The sequence below is a fragment of the Zosterops lateralis genome (genome assembly GCF_965231275.1).
Source record: "Zosterops lateralis genome assembly, chromosome: 5".
Taxonomy (NCBI): Eukaryota; Metazoa; Chordata; class Aves; order Passeriformes; family Zosteropidae; genus Zosterops; species Zosterops lateralis.
In genome coordinates, this window is record NC_139766.1 from 1,003,762 (window position 1) to 1,019,230 (window position 15,469).

The following is a 15,469-nucleotide window of genomic DNA, read 5'->3' on the forward strand; positions in this document are numbered from 1 at the left end:
TCAATGCCCCAGGAATGGGAATGGCTCCTTGGGGACCTGTCCTGTGGGACAAAGGGGACACACAGGGGACACACAACTCCATGGGGACATCAACACCCCAGGAATGGCTCCTGGGGGACAAAGGGGACACACAGCTCCAGTCAGGGCTCTGGGGGGACATCAACACCCCAGGAATGGCTCCTGGGGGACAAAGGGGACACACACAAGGTCCTAGTTGGGGTTTTATGGGGACATCACCACCCCAGGAACAGGACAGCTCCTTGGGGACAAAAGGGACACAGACAGCTCCAGTCAGGGCTCCAGGGGGACATCCCCACCCCAGGAACAGCCCCTTGGGGACCTGTCCTGTGGCACAAAGGGGACACACAGAGCTCTAGCTGGGCTTTTGGGGGGACATCCCCACCCCAGGAACAGCCCCTTGGGGACCTGCTCCTGTGGGACAAAGGGGACACACACAGGGACAGCTCTGACCCTGCTGTTGGCTCCTTTGGGGCTGGCACAGACCTCGTGTCCCCTCCTGTGTGGGGCAGTTTGAACCTTCCAGGGCCATCCCATTGGGAAAAGCCACCTCTGCTCCCAAATCCCCCAGGAGCTGAGGGATTCCAGCTCCTCCCAGAGAGGGCCCACCAGCAGGAGCTGCTCCTCAACCCCCAAAAAAGGACACCAGGGGTGTTTATAAGGCACACAGAGGTGTCTTAAAATCTCCCCAAATGCCAGGATTTGAACCAGATCCTGCTGGAGGCACCAGGAAAGAGCTGGAAGGCAAAGGTGGAGGGATTCAGATGTCATAGAAATCCACATGGGCTCCAGAGGGGAAGGAATCCTCCTGCAGGAGCCTGAGCAGCTTCTGGGCTGACACAGAGCACTCGATGAGCTGCCCCTTCTCCTGCATCCTCTGGAATTGCTGCCTCAGCACAGGGTCTGCAGTGCTGGTCCGAGCCAGGAGCTGCATGTCTGTGTCCAGAGGGCCTGGGGGAAAGGAAAAAGAAAAAAAAAGAAAAAGAAAAATCAGGAAAAAAAAATAAAAAAAATTCAAAGCAGAAAGGAAAATTCAGAGCTCATTTTCCTCTCTGAGGTTCATGGTCAGGGGATGAGTGCCCAAAAATTCACTGGTTTTGGGAAATATTCCCTGCAAGGAGATTTCCCATCCAGGAATGGATCCAGAGAGGTTGTTCCAGGTCAAACCCTCTCTTTGCTCCCTTGAGCATCCCCACAGAAACCTCCAAAGAGCTTTTGGAGAACGGGGGGAATGTCCTTTGTAAACACTCACGGGTTTATAGAGAATGTAAATGTAACGGGGAAACCAGGCTGGGAGAGCTGGGAATGTTCCCCTGGAGAAGGGAAAAGTGCAGGGAATGCTCCGAGTCCCTGAAGGGGAAAACTCCAGGAGAGCTGGAGAGGGACTGGGGCCAAGGGCTGCAGGGACAGGACACAGGGAATGGATCCCACTGGGAAAGGGGACATTGGGCTGGGATCTTGGGCAGGAATTGCTGGGAATGGAATTCCCACATTTGCTGGGGCTGCCCCTGGATCCCTGGGAATGTCCCAGGCCAGGTTGGATCCACCTGGGACAGTGGGATTGTCCCTGCCCATGGATGGGGTGGGATTTAAGGTCACATCCAATCCAACCCATTCCAGGATTCTGGAGCCCCTCAGCTCTGGGAGAGCTGGGAATGTTCCCCTGGAGAAGGGAAAAGTGCAGGGAATGCTCCGAGTCCCTGAAGGGGAAAACTCCAGGAGAGCTGGAGAGGGACTGGGGCCAAGGGCTGCAGGGACAGGACACAGGGAATGCCCAGAGGGCAGGATGAGATGGGATCTTGGGAAACTCTGAGGTTATTTTATACAGAAAACCAGATCATCCCAAAATAACATTCCTACCCAAGAAAGGATAGATTTTAAAATCCTTCCCCCCCCATCCCAGTCTAGAATTCCCCAATCTCCCTGTCTGAGCCCAGCTCCCCCACCCAGCCCAGGTCACTGAGCTCCCACTGCCCCTGCCCAGAGCTGGGGGCACAGGGGCAGGGCTGGACCCCCAAACCCCCATCCCCAGGGGCAGGAGGGGCTCAGGGATGTGATTTAACCCCCATCCCCAGGGGCAGGAGGAGCTCAGGGATGTGATTTAACCCCATCCCCAGGGCCAGGAGAGGCTCAGGGATGTGATTTAACCCCATCCCCAGGCCAGGAGGGGCTCAGGGATGTGATTTAACCCCATCCCCAGGGCCAGGAGGAGCTGGGGGCTCAGGGATGTGATTTAACCCCATCCCCAGGGCCAGGAGGGGCTCAGGGATGTGATTTAACCCCATCCCCAGGGCCAGGAGGGGCTCAGGGATGTGATTTAACCCCATCCCCAGGGCCAGGAGGGGCTCAGGGATGTGATTTAACCCCATCCCCAGGGCCAGGAGGGGCTCAGGGATGTGATTTAACCCCATCCCCAGGGCCAAGAGGGGCTCAGGGATGTGATTTAACCCCATCCCCAGGGCAGGAGGGGCTCAGGGATGTGATTTAACCCCATCCCCAGGCCAGGAGGAGCTGGAGGAGCAGAGTCTGCCCAGGGATGTGATTTAACCCCATCCCCAGGGCAGGAGGAGCTGGAGGAGCAGAGTCTGCCCAGGGATGTGATTTAACCCCATCCCCAGGGCAGGAGGAGCTCAGGGATGTGATTTAACCCCATCCCCAGGGCAGGAGGGGCTGGAGGAGCAGCAGGCAGTCTCTCTCCTCACCAGGGGCATAGCTGAGCACTCGAATCTCAGGCTCCTCCTTGGCCAGCACCCTGAACATCATGTCCCTGGCAGCTTTCCCCGAGCAGTACAGAGCCCAGCTGGGGAAAGGCTCCAGGGCACACAGGGAGGAGATGTTCACCACGGTCCTGCTGCAGCCAGGCCGGGCCCCAAAGGCTCTCAGGGCACTGGAGGTCAGGCACAGAGCGGAGCTGATGTTGAAGGAGAAGTAGGTGTTGATCTCCTCCAGGTCGGTGAGGTCCAGGAAGGATTTGGAGATGTCTCCCAAAGAGCCTGGGGATGGAAAATGGGATGGGATGGCTTGGGTTGGGTGGGGGCTTCAAGTGAAGCATTGATTTAGAAGAATTAAAGATTTTAGTTAAAATAAATACTGTTGAAGTAAGGGAGCAAAAACTTCCCTTTTGTGCACAGAAGTCAGACTGAAGGAACTGATAAATCATGGGAGGAACTGATAAATCATGGGAGGAACTGATAAATCATGGGAGGAACTGATAAATCATGGGAGGAACTGATAAATCATTGAAGGAACTGATAAATCATTGAAGGAACTGATAAATCAGGGAAGGAACTGATAAATCATTGAAGGAACTGATAAATCATGGAAAGAACTGATAAATCATGGAAGAACTGATAAAACATGGGAGGAACTGATAAATCATAAAAGGAACTGATAAATCATGGAAATAACTGATAAATCATGGAAGGAACTGATAAATCATGGAAGGAACTGATAAACCATGGGAGGAACTGATAAATCATGGAAGGAACTGATAAATCATTGAAGGAACTGATAAATCATGGGAGGAACTGATAAATCATGGAAATAACTGATAAATCAGGGAAGGAACTGATAAATCATGGATGGAACTGATAAACCATTGAAGGAACTGATAAATCATGGGAGGAACTGATAAATCAGGAAAGGAACTGATAAATCATTGAAGGAACTGATAAATCATTGAAGGAATTGATAAATCATGGGAGGAACTGATAAATCATGGGAGGAACTGATAAATCATGGGAAGAACTGACAAATCAGGGAAGGAATTGATAAATCATTGAAGGAACTGATAAATCATTGAAGGAACTGATAAATCAGGGAAGGAACTGATAAATCATGGAAGGAACTGATAAATCAGGGAAGGAACTGATAAATCATGGGAGGAACTGATAAATCATGGAAGGAACTGATAAATCATGGGAGGAACTGATAAATCACGGGAGGAACTGATAAATCATGGGAGGAACTGATAAATCATTGAAGGAACTGATAAATCATGGAAGGAACTGATAAATCATTGAAGGAACTGATAAATCATGGGAAGAACTGACAAATCAGGGAAGGAATTGATAAATCATTGAAGGAACTGATAAATCATTGAAGGAATTGATAAATCATGGGAGGAACTGATAAATCATGGGAGGAACTGATAAATCATTGAAGGAACTGATAAATCATTGAAGGAATTGATAAATCATGGGAGGAACTGATAAATCATGGGAGGAACTGATAAATCATTGAAGGAACTGATAAATCATGGAAATAACTGACAAATCAGGGAAGGAATTGATAAATCATTGAAGGAACTGATAAACCATGGAAGGAGCTGATAAATCATGGAAGGAACTGATAAATCAGGGAACCTGTCAAACCAGGCTTTTGCACCCTGAATAATCAATAAACCCCATGAATACAATACAATCATAGATCAAACAGTCCTGGAAAAAAACAGGATTCAGCTGTCAAAGGTTAAAAAGCCAAAGAGAGGAAGACCCATCTTACTTCATCATTTTAGGACCCACCCCATAAAAAAGACCACTGACCCATTTCAGAGAACAAACTCCCCATGCTTAATTAATTTTTGGGCTAATTACTGTACAAAGCGGGGAATGGGATGTACCAGAGTTATGAATGTGCATTTGTGTTTTGGGTATTCAATATTCCTGGACATAAAAGTCCCTGTGATCATCTGTGGATTGAGGTATTTGTGTATTTGGGAGCGATTCTGGTGTCGTAATAAACATAAATAAACACACACTTTCTAACTTTAAACTGTTAGAGAGTCTTTGCCCGTCATAGTTGGATATTGGTATTAAATCAATATCCATAGTTTGTTAATAAATCACAAGGATGTCCAGTCCCCACCCTGCCATGGAAGGGACACTTTTCACTATCTCAAGGTGCTCCAAACCCTGTGCTGGGACAATCCCAAAAAGATGGAAAAAGGAGTTGTTACAGATGTTACACCTCCGCCAGTGCACACCCAAATCCTGGAGCACCCATTCCCTGCTGGCACCCATGGGTGAGTTTTGGGTAAAAAAGGGGCACCGAAAGCATTAAAAACACGAGTAAAAACCCACAAGGAGGTTTGTCTGAAGGTTTGGATTTGGGGAGAAGAAGGTGCAGGAGGGGAACCAACTGTTCCTATGGCACAGGAGAAGCTTGAGAGCAGCCCAGCACTGCCAGGGACAATTAATTCCATTAATAAACTGACCCCGGAATTAATTCCTTTATTAAACCAGCTCCTGGACATGGTGAAATCAGAAAGGGCTGAAATCAGGGTGAAATCAGACAAGGGTGAAATCAGTGTGAAATCAGACAGGGTGAAATCAGACAAAGTGAAATCATGTTGGGAAAGACGGGACAGGAAGGACTTATGGATATGACTGCATGGTAAAAAATACTGCAGATGTAAAACCTGTGAGTGAAATAGGAATGAAAGCCAGTTTGGAGATGTGAGCATGGCAGGCAGGAAGACGGGGATGAGCTGGAGACAGGAAAACAAAAGACAAGAACGTTGCCTTTCCACCTTGGCAAAGACATTTGGGAACAAGGGCATGAGAAAGGAGTCTGTAGAGTTTAGAATATAAAATGACATGGTGATGTAGTAGTTCTCACAGGCTGCAGGCAAAGTCTGTAGGTTTTGTATCTCACGCCGGTTGGTCACTGTAAATTAGAATATTCAACACAAAAAGAGATGGAATGGATTGGAACAAGAGGATCGCTCTCTTGTCCTGGCTCTCCTCCCTTTTGCCCTCACCTCTCTCCTCTGGCCCTCTCACCCTCTTCCCTCACCTCTCTTGGCCCATCCCCTCTCCTCTCTCTCCCCTCACTTGCTCCTGTTTTCTCCCCACGTTTTTCCCCTGCTCCTGCCCCGTTTTTCCCCCTGAGCTCTCTTCTCTCTCTCTCTCCCCATTCTCTCTTTAGGGCTTTGCTCCAGCCCAGGCTGGTGGCTGAAGGCAAAGCCCTCTTTACCCACCACCCTTGGAATAATAAACCCCCGTGTTTCTAGAACATCTCAGCTCTGCAGAGTTCCTTGTCCCTGCCCTCCACGGAAAAAATTTCTACAAAATCAGACGGGATGAAATCAGGGAGAAATCAGACAGGGGTGAAATCAGATAGGGGAGAAATCAGAGAGGGGTGAAATCAGACAAGGTGAAACCCCTGCAGCTCCTTTACGCCCATGGCTCACTTTCTGGCACCCCCAGCCCGCAGCCCCTTTACACTCATGGCTCACTTTCTGGCACCTCAGTCCCGCAGCTCCTTTACACCCATGGTTCACTTTCTGGCACCCCCAGTCCGCAGCCCCTTTACACCCATGGTTCACTTTCTGGCACCCCCAGCCCGCAGCCCCTTTACACTCATGGTTCACTTTCTGGCACCCCCAGCCCGCAGCCCCTTTACACTCATGGCTCACTTTCTGGCACCCCCAGCCCGCAGCCCCTTTACACTCATGGCTCACTTTCCGGCACCCCAAACCCGCAGCCCCTTTACACCCATGGCTCACTTTCTGGCACCCCCAGGCCCGCAGCCCCTTTACACTCATGGCTCACTTTCTGGCACCCCCAGCCCGCAGCCCCTTTACCCTTTGGGCTCACTTTCTGGCACCCCCAGCCCGCAGCTCCTTTACATTCATGGCTCACTTTCTGGCACCCCAAACCCGCAGCCCCTTTACACTCATGGCTCACTTTCTGGCACCCCCAGCCCGCAGCTCCTTTACACTCATGGCTCACTTTCTGGCATCCCAAACCCGCAGCCCCTTTACACTCATGGCTCACTTTCTGGCACCCCAGGCCCGCGGGGAGCCCCGGCAGGGCCGGAACCAGGCAGGGGTGACCCGGCCTCGGCCCGGGGGAGGACAGGGGAGGGGACAGGCGGGGACAGCGCTGTCCTTACCGGCGTTATTGACCAGCAGCAGGCGGCCAAAGGTCCCGTCCTGCAGCAGCTCCCGCAGGGCATCCCCCGCCCTCCGCAGCCCCTCCGGGCAGCCCAGGTCAGCGGGCACGCACTGCACCCGCAGCCCGGTGTCACTCCCGGTGTTAATCCCGGCGGTCCCGGGGCGCAGCTCGGCCGCCAGCTGGGCCAGCGCCTCGGCGGAGCGCGCCAGCAGCACCAGCGCCGAGCCGGGCCCCAGCTGCGGCGCCAGGAGCCGCGCCAGGCTGCGGCCGAAGCCGCGGGAAGCGCCGGTGATCACGCAGGCGGTGGCGGCCCATGGACCCGATCCCGGTCCCGGTCCCGGCTCCATCCCGGAAATCAGCGTGAAGGGGGCGTGGCAATCTGCCCCCCGCCCCATTCAAGCCCCCGCCGATCTCGCTCTGTGATTGGTCGCTCTCAGAGCGCGGGCAGCGCTGACGCATCTGATTGGTCAGCGCAGGGTGGGCTTGGCCCGGCTGAGCGCTGAGGGGGCGCGGTGGGAGAGGGGCGCCCCCTTGCGGACGCTGTGAGGGGATGAGGGTTCCGTGAGGGAGAGGCGGGAACAGAACCGGGAAAAGGAGCGGGAATGGGAAAAGGAGCGGGAATGGACCGGGAAAAGGGGCGGGAACATTTGCTGGGGCTGCCCCTGGATCCCTGGGAATGTCCAAGGCCAGGTTGGATCCCCCTGGGACAGTGGGAGATGTTCCTGCCCATGGCAGGGGTGGAATGGGATGGGATTTAAGATCCCTCCCAACCCAAACCATTCAGTGATTTTAAATTCCAACCTCAGTGATTTGAAATTCCTGTCCCTGTGATTTGAAATTCCTGACTCTGTGATTTGAAATTCCCACCTCAGTGATTTGAAATTCCTGTCCCTGTGATTTGAAATTCTTGTGATTTGAAATTCCCACGATTTGAAATTCCCACCTCAGTGATTTGAAATTCCTGTGATTTGAAATTCCTGTCCCTGTGATTTGAAATTCCCATTTCTGTGATTTGAAATTCCTGTCCCTGTGATTTGAAATTCCTGTGTTTTGAAATTCCTGTGATTTGAAATTCCTGTCCCTGTGTTTTGAATTTCCCACCTCAGTGATTTGAAATTCCTGTCCCTGTGATTTGAAATTCCTGTCTCAGTGATTTGAAATTCCTGTGATTTGAAATTCCTGTCCCTGTGATTTGAAATTCCTGTAATTTGAAATTCCTGTCCCTGTGATTTGAAATTCCTGTGATTTGAAATTCCTGTCCCTGTGATTTGAAATTCCCATTTTGGTGATTTGAAATTCCTGTCCCTGTGATTTGAAATTCCTGTTCCTGTGATTTGAAATTCCCATTTTGGTGATTTGAAATTCCTGTCCCTGTGATTTGAAATTCCTGTTCCTGTGATTTGAAATTCCTGTGATTTGAAATTCCCACCTCAGTGATTTGAAATTCCTGTGATTTGAAATTCCCACCTCAGTGATTTGAAATTCCTGTGATTTGAAATTCCCACCTCAGTGATTTGAAATTCCTGTCCCTGTGATTTGAAATTCCTGTGATTTGAAATTCCCACCTCAGTGATTTGAAATTCCTGTGATTTGAAATTCCCACCTCAGTGATTTGAAATTCCTGTGATTTGAAATTCCTGTCCCTGTGATTTGAAATTCCCATTTTGGTGATTTGAAATTCCCATTTTGGTGATTTGAAATTCCTGTCCCTGTGATTTGAAATTCCTGTCCAGAAATTCCAGAACTCCTCAGCGGTGATATCCAGCCTGGGATTCCAGCTCTCCATCCCACTGCAGCAAGGACAGCACCTGATAAGGGGCACTTTTCCCAACACAAAGTGATAACACCAACACCCAGCTGCTTCCAAAGGAGAAGACCTTGACACTGAGATATCCCTGCAGGAATTCCTGCTGCTGGGTTTTGGGGGAAGATCCCGCTGTGTCCTTGGAGCTCAGAGCTCCCAGCAGGAGCTGGGACAGGGCAGGATCCCTGCAGGAGCTTCTTTATGATGTGTTAATGTCCTTAAAAACAATTAATGTGTTCATGTGTAATGTTAATGTCCTCACAAACAATTAATGTGTTCATATGTAATGTTAATGTCCTCACAAACAATTAATGTGTTCATGTGTGATTTTAATGTCCTCACAAACAATTAATGTGTTCATGTGTAATGTTAATGTCCTTAAAAACAATTAATGTGTTCATGTGTAATGTTAATGTCCTTAAAAACAATTAATGTGTTCATGTGTAATGTTAATGTCCTTACAAATAATTAATGTGTTCATGTGTAATTTTAATGTCCTTACAAACAATTAATGTGTTCATGTGTAATGTTAATGTCCTTACAAACAATTCTCTGCAGGATGGGATGGGTGGGAACGGCTTTGAGATGGGGTTTAGTGTCTCTACCAACTTCAGGGGCTTGTCACAGAGCCTGGACAAACTCCTGAGACTTTGGGGTTAATGTTCCTGAACTTCGGGGTTGATTTCAAGCCTTGGGTTTGTTACAGAGCCCGGACAGAGTCCTGAGACTTTGGGGTTGATGTTCCTGAACTTTGGGGTTGATTTCAAGCCTCGGGTTTGTCACAGAGCCCAAACAGACCCACCCCTGAAACAGACAATTCCAGAACTTTGGGGTTCATTTCAAGCCTCGGGTTTGTCACAGAGCCTGGACAAACTCCTGAAACTTTGGGGTTAATGTTCCTGAACTTTGGGGTTGATTTCAAGCCTTGGGTTTGTTACAGAGCCCAGAGGGTTTGACCCCTGAAACAGACAATTCTGGAACTTTGGGGTTGATTTCAAGCCTCGGGTTTGTTACAGAGCCAGGACAGAGTCCTGAAATATTGAGGTTAATGTTCCTAAACTTTGGGGTTGATTTCAAGCCTCAGTTTTGTCACAGAGCCCGGACAGATTCCTGAAAATTTGGGGTTAATGTTTCTGGACTTTGGGGTTGATTTCAAGCCTCGGGTTTGTCACAGAGCCCAAACAGTCCAACCCCTGAAACAGACAATTCCAGAACTTTGGGGTTGATTTTAAGCCTCAGTTTTGTTACGGAGCCTGGAGAGATTCCTGAGACTTTGGGGTTAATGTTCCTGAACTTTGGGGTTGATTTCAAGCTTCAATTTTGTTACAGAGCCTGGACAAACTCCTGAAATTTTGAGGTTAATGTTCCTGAACTTCGGGGTTGATTTCAAGCCTTGGGTTTGTCACAGAGCCCAAACAGTCCAACCCCTGAAAAAGACAATTCCAGAACTTTGGGGTTCATTTCAAGCCTCGGGTTTGTCACAGAGCCTGGACAAACTCCTGAAACTTTGGGGTTAATGTTCCTGAACTTTGGGGTTGATTTCAAGCCTTGGGTTTGTTACAGAGCCCAGAGGGTTTGACCCCTGAAACAGACAATTCTGGAACTTTGGGGTTGATTTCAAGCCTCGGGTTTGTTACAGAGCCTGGACTGAGTCCTGAAATAGACAATTCCGGAACTCTGGGGTTGATTTCAAACCTCAGTTTTGTCACAGAGCCAGGACAGAGTCCTGAAACTTTGGGGTTAATGGTCCTGGACTTTGGGGTTGATTTCAAGCCTCAGTTTTGTTACAGAGCCTGGACAAACTCCTGAAACTTTGAGGTTAATGTTCCTAAACTTTGGGGTTGATTTCAAGCCTCAGGTTTGTCACAGAGCCTGGAGAGATTCCTGAAACTTTGGGGTTAATGGTCCGGGACTTTGGAGTTGATTTCAAGCCTCAGTTTTGTTACAGACTGTGAAAGGCGCTGTGTCATTTAGAGAGCTGTCTGAGACATGGAGCTGTGTCCCCTCAGGGGAGGACATGGGGCTGTGTCCCCTCAGGGAGGACACTGAGCTGTGTCCCCTCAGGGGAGGACACTGAGCTCTGTCCCCTCAGGGAGGACATGGAGCTGTGTCCCCTCAGGGAGGACACTGAGCTGTGTCCCCTCAGGGGAGGACACTGAGCTGTGTCCCCTCAGGGAGGACACTGAGCTGTGGCCCCTCAGGGGAGGACACTGAGCTGTGTCCCCTCAGGGAGGACACTGAGCTGTGTCCCCTCAGGGAAGGACATGGAGCCGTGTCCCCTCAGGGAGGACACTGAGCTGTGTCCCCTCAGGGAGGACACTGAGCTGTGTCCCCTCAGGGGAGGACACTGAGCTGTGTCCCCTCAGGGAAGGACATGGGGCTGTGTCCCCTCAGGGAGGACACTGAGCTGTGTCCCCTCAGGGAGGACACTGAGCTCTGTCCCCTCAGGGGAGGACATGGGGCTGTGTCCCCTCAGGGAGGACACTGAGCTGTGTCCCCTCAGGGAAGGACATGGAGCCGTGTCCCCTCAGGGAGGACACTGAGCCGTGTCCCCTCAGGGAGGACACTGAGCCGTGTCCCCTCAGGGGAGGACATGGAGCCGTGTCCCCTCAGGGAGGACACTGAGCTGTGTCCCCTCAGGGAGGACACTGAGCTCTGTCCCCTCAGGGAGGACACTGAGCTGTGTCCCCTCAGGGAGGACACTGAGCTCTGTCCCCTCAGGGGAGGACACTGAGCTGTGTCCCCTCAGGGAGGACACTGAGCTGTGTCCCCTCAGGGAGGACACTGAGCTCTGTCCCCTCAGGGGAGGACACTGAGCCGTGTCCCCTCAGGGAGGACACTGAGCTGTGTCCCCTCAGGGGAGGACATGGAGCCGTGTCCCCTCAGGGAGGACACTGAGCTGTGTCCCCTCAGGGAGGACACTGAGCTGTGTCCCCTCAGGGAGGACACTGAGCTCTGTCCCCTCAGGGGAGGACACTGAGCTGTGTCCCCTCAGGGAGGACACTGAGCTCTGTCCCCTCAGGGGAGGACACTGAGCTGTGTCCCCTCAGGGAGGACACTGAGCTCTGTCCCCTCAGGGGAGGACACTGAGCTCTGTCCCCTCAGGGAGGACACTGAGCCGTGTCCCCTCAGGGAGGACACTGAGCTGTGTCCCCTCAGGGGAGGACACTGAGCTGTGTCCCCTCAGGGAGGACACTGAGCTCTGTCCCCTCAGGGAGGACACTGAGCTCTGTCCCCTCAGGGGAGGACACTGAGCTGTGTCCCCTCAGGGAGGACACTGAGCTCTGTCCCCTCAGGGAGGACACTGAGCTCTGTCCCCTCAGGGAGGACACTGAGCTCTGTCCCCTCAGGGGAGGACACTGAGCTGTGTCCCCTCAGGGAGGACACTGAGCTCTGTCCCCTCAGGGGAGGACATGGAGCTGTGTCCCCTCAGGGAGGACACTGAGCTCTGTCCCCTCAGGGGAGGACACTGAGCTCTGTCCCCTCAGGGGAGGACACTGAGCTGTGTCCCCTCATGGCGAGGACACGGTGACTGTGCCATGGCGCTGTGTCATTCAGGGAGGTTTCCGAGCCCTGGAACTGCGTCCCCTCAGGGCTACAACACCATCTCCACTCAATCTCCCGCCGTCTCCTTTAGCCCCGCCGCCTCTCCTGCTCCGTCCCTCCCTCTCAGGGCGGAGCGGCCGCACAGACCCGCCCCTTTTCCGGACTACATCTCCCATGTTACCTCGCGTCTCTGTCCCCTCCTGGATTACATCTCCCATGTTGCCTTGCTGCTCTCCCCTCTCACATACTCCATCTCCCATGTTGCCTTGCTGCTCTCCCCTCTCACATACTCCATCTCCCATGTTGCCTTGCTGCTCTCCCCTCTCACATACTCCATCTCCCATGTTGCCTTGCGGCTCTCCCCTCTCACAGACTACATCTCCCATGTTGCCTTGCGGCTCTCCCCTCTCACAGACTACATCTCCCATGTTGCTTTGCGGCTCTCCCCCTTCACATACTACATCTCCCACGCTGCCACACCCCTACTCAGACTACATCTCCCATGGTTCCCCGCGCGGCGCGGCCCCTCCCGCACTACATCTCCCGTGGTTCCCCGCGCGGCGGAGCGGGGGCCGAGCGGGGAGCCGTGCCGTGCCATACCGGGCCGGGCCGGGCTGTACCGGGCGGGGCCGCGCAGGTGGAGCGGCCCCCATGGAGCGGCCGAAGATGGCGGAGCTGGAGAGCCTGGAGACGGCGGCGGAGCACGAGCGGATCCTGCGGGAGATCGAGAGCACGGACACGGCCTGTATCGGCCCCACGCTCAGGTGGGGGGACAGCGAGGGGGGACAGCCTGTCCCTGGCAGCTCGGGGACCCTGGAGGGTGTTCCTGGGGCTGGGGCTGCGGGGAAGGCGCTGTGCCCTTTGTCACTGTGTGTGTGTGTGTTTGTGTCACCTCCGTCCGCACCGGGGACCCCTCAGTGCTTTGTTCCCCCTCCTTCCCCATCCTTCCCCTTCTCCCCAAGATCACATCTCCAACCTGGGACAGCCCCAACTCCTTCCCTGCTCCGTCATCTCCTTCCCGTCCCTCTGGAACCGCCGCTTTATTATTATTATTATTATTATTATTATTATTATTATTTTGGTGGGGGGCTTTGGCAGCTTTGACCCCTGTGCCTTCTGTTGATGAGGAATCACCCCATTTCTTAAAAAAAAAAAAAAAGGATTATTTTAGATAAATTATCCCCATCCAATCCCCGTTTTGCTGGACCGACTCAGCATCGCTGCCCTGAGATTCCGAGATAATTCAAAGTTCTCCCAAAAAAACCCTTCCGAATCCGCCCCAAATCTTGGCTGAGAGGTGTGTGTGTGTTAGTTCAGATCTATAAAGGATATTTCCAGCTCTTTTTTTAGTTCTGAGAGCCACAGGAGGGATGGGAACACTCGGACGGGAAAGGAAAATCAGCTGCGTTATCTCAGTTTAATTCAGGCTGAGTTTGGTGCCTGTCCCGGGGGGTTTGGGGTTCCAGGTGATGCCCAGGAGGGAATCGGGGCAGGAAACTTTAATTTCTGTGTCTCCACTTTCTTAAAATCCTGGTTTGGAGTTGGGTTTAACTTTAGGAGCTGTTTAACTCATTTGGAAAGGGAGGATTTATCCCCTGGGGCTGATTTCCCAAGGCAGGGCTCAGGGCTGGAGCCTCTCCCTCCTTTCCCCAGGTGGGAATATTTCATTTCTGTATTTCTGTGCTTCCACTTCCCAAAAATCCTGGTTTAGAGCAGGGTTTAGCTTTAGGAATGGCTTAACTCCTTTGGAACAGGAATTTTTTATCTCCTGGGGCTTCTTTCCCAAGCCAGGGCTCAAGGCTGGAGCCTCTCCCTCCTTTCCCCAGGGCAGGAACCTTTTAATTTCCCAAAAATCCTGGTTTAGAATATGGTTTAGCTTTAGGAGCTGTTTAACTCCTTTGGAACAGGAATTTTTTATCTCCTGGGGCTGATTTCCCAAGCCAGGGCTGGAGGGTTGGAGCCTCTCCCTCCTTTCCCCAGGGCAGGAAACTTTAATTTCTGTGTCTCCACTTTCTTAAAATCCTGGTTTAGAACAGGGTTTGGCTTTAGGGGTGGCTTAAATCCTTTGGAACAGGAATTTTTTATCCCCTGGGGCTCCTTTCCCAAGGCAGGGCTTGGGGCTGGAGCCTCTCCCTCCTTTCCCCAGGTGGGAATATTTCATTTCTGTATTTCTGTGCTTCTACTTCCCAAAAATCCTGGTTTAGAACATGGTTTAGCTTTAGGAATGGCTTAACTCCTTTGGAACAGGAGTTTTTATCTCCTGGGGCTTCTTTCCCAAGCCAAGGTTTGGGATTTGCAGCTCCTGGGAAAGAAAAACTGGGAATTTGGAGCTCTGGAGTCACTTCAGCACTGCCCATAAATCCCTCGTTTATTTGGATTTTTTTGTGTTTTTCTTCCTGAACTTTTCCCATGAAGCTTCTCCAGGTGAACCAAACACCTTCTGGAAATGAGATTTATTATTATTATTATTATTTTATTTTTCTGCAGGAGATTTATTATTATTATTATTTTATTTTTATTTTCCTGCAGGAGATTTATTATTATTTTATTTTTATTTTCCTGCGGGAGATTTATTATTATTATTATTATTATTATTATTATTATTATTATTATTATTTTATTTTTCTTTTCCTGCAGGAGCTGGTTTGGTTTGGGTGGGACCTGCCAGGGTGGGGTTTTTATTTTCCTCATTTCAGGGGACAAAGTGCAGCTCCTTCTCCTTCCTCCATATTAAAAGTGGATTTTTGAAGTGGAAAAACACTCCAGAGTGTCTGAGCTCAGAGAAAATTGGGGTTTTATTAATTCTCTGGTGGATGGGGGGATTTAATGAGAATTGACAGAGAATTTAATGAGAATTTCATGAGAATTAACAGAGAATTTCATGAAAATTGACAGGGAATTGACAGGGAATTTCCAGAGAATTTCACGAGAATTTCATGAGAATTGACAGAATTTTATAAAAATTAAAAGAGAATTTCATGAGAGTTAAAAGAGAATTTAATGAGAATTTAATGAGAATTTCATGAGAATTTACAGAGAATTTCATGAGAATTTACAGGGAATTTCACGAGAATTTCACGAGAATTTCACGAGAATTAAGAGAGAATTAAGAGAGAATTTATTGAGACTTGACAGAGAATTTATTGAGAATTTTATGAGAATTGACAGAGGATTTAATGAGAATTTAATGAGAATTAAAAGA

The 15,469-nt window shown here is 50.6% G+C and overlaps 2 protein-coding genes across 3 annotated transcripts in view; one reads left to right on the forward strand and one right to left on the reverse strand.

Moving 5' to 3' along the window:
* Positions 1–286: 286 nt before the first annotated feature.
* On the reverse strand, positions 287–7,264 carry SPR (sepiapterin reductase; the record flags this gene model as incomplete). Of its 2 annotated transcripts, XR_014590031.1 has the most annotated exons (4): positions 287–340; positions 427–969; positions 2,721–3,011; positions 6,916–7,264. XR_014590031.1 is itself a non-coding variant. In XM_083860788.1 (3 exons), the coding sequence occupies 3 exons, from the start codon at positions 7,262–7,264 to the stop codon at positions 779–781; spliced, it is 831 nt and encodes a 276-aa protein (XP_083716914.1). In that variant the 3' UTR covers positions 287–778. The 2 variants fall into 2 exon arrangements, 1 of the variants encoding a protein (XP_083716914.1); XM_083860788.1 differs by having other exon boundaries at positions 287–969.
* Positions 7,265–12,839: 5,575 nt separating this feature from the next.
* EXOC6B (exocyst complex component 6B) overlaps positions 12,840–15,469 on the forward strand; it is a 412,654-nt gene continuing 410,024 nt past the window's right edge. Inside the window, exon 1 of the mRNA XM_083861793.1 lies at positions 12,840–13,031. Coding sequence (XP_083717919.1) covers positions 12,919–13,031 — 113 coding nt within the window. The 5' untranslated portion in view covers positions 12,840–12,918. The remainder of the gene's footprint in view (positions 13,032–15,469) is intronic.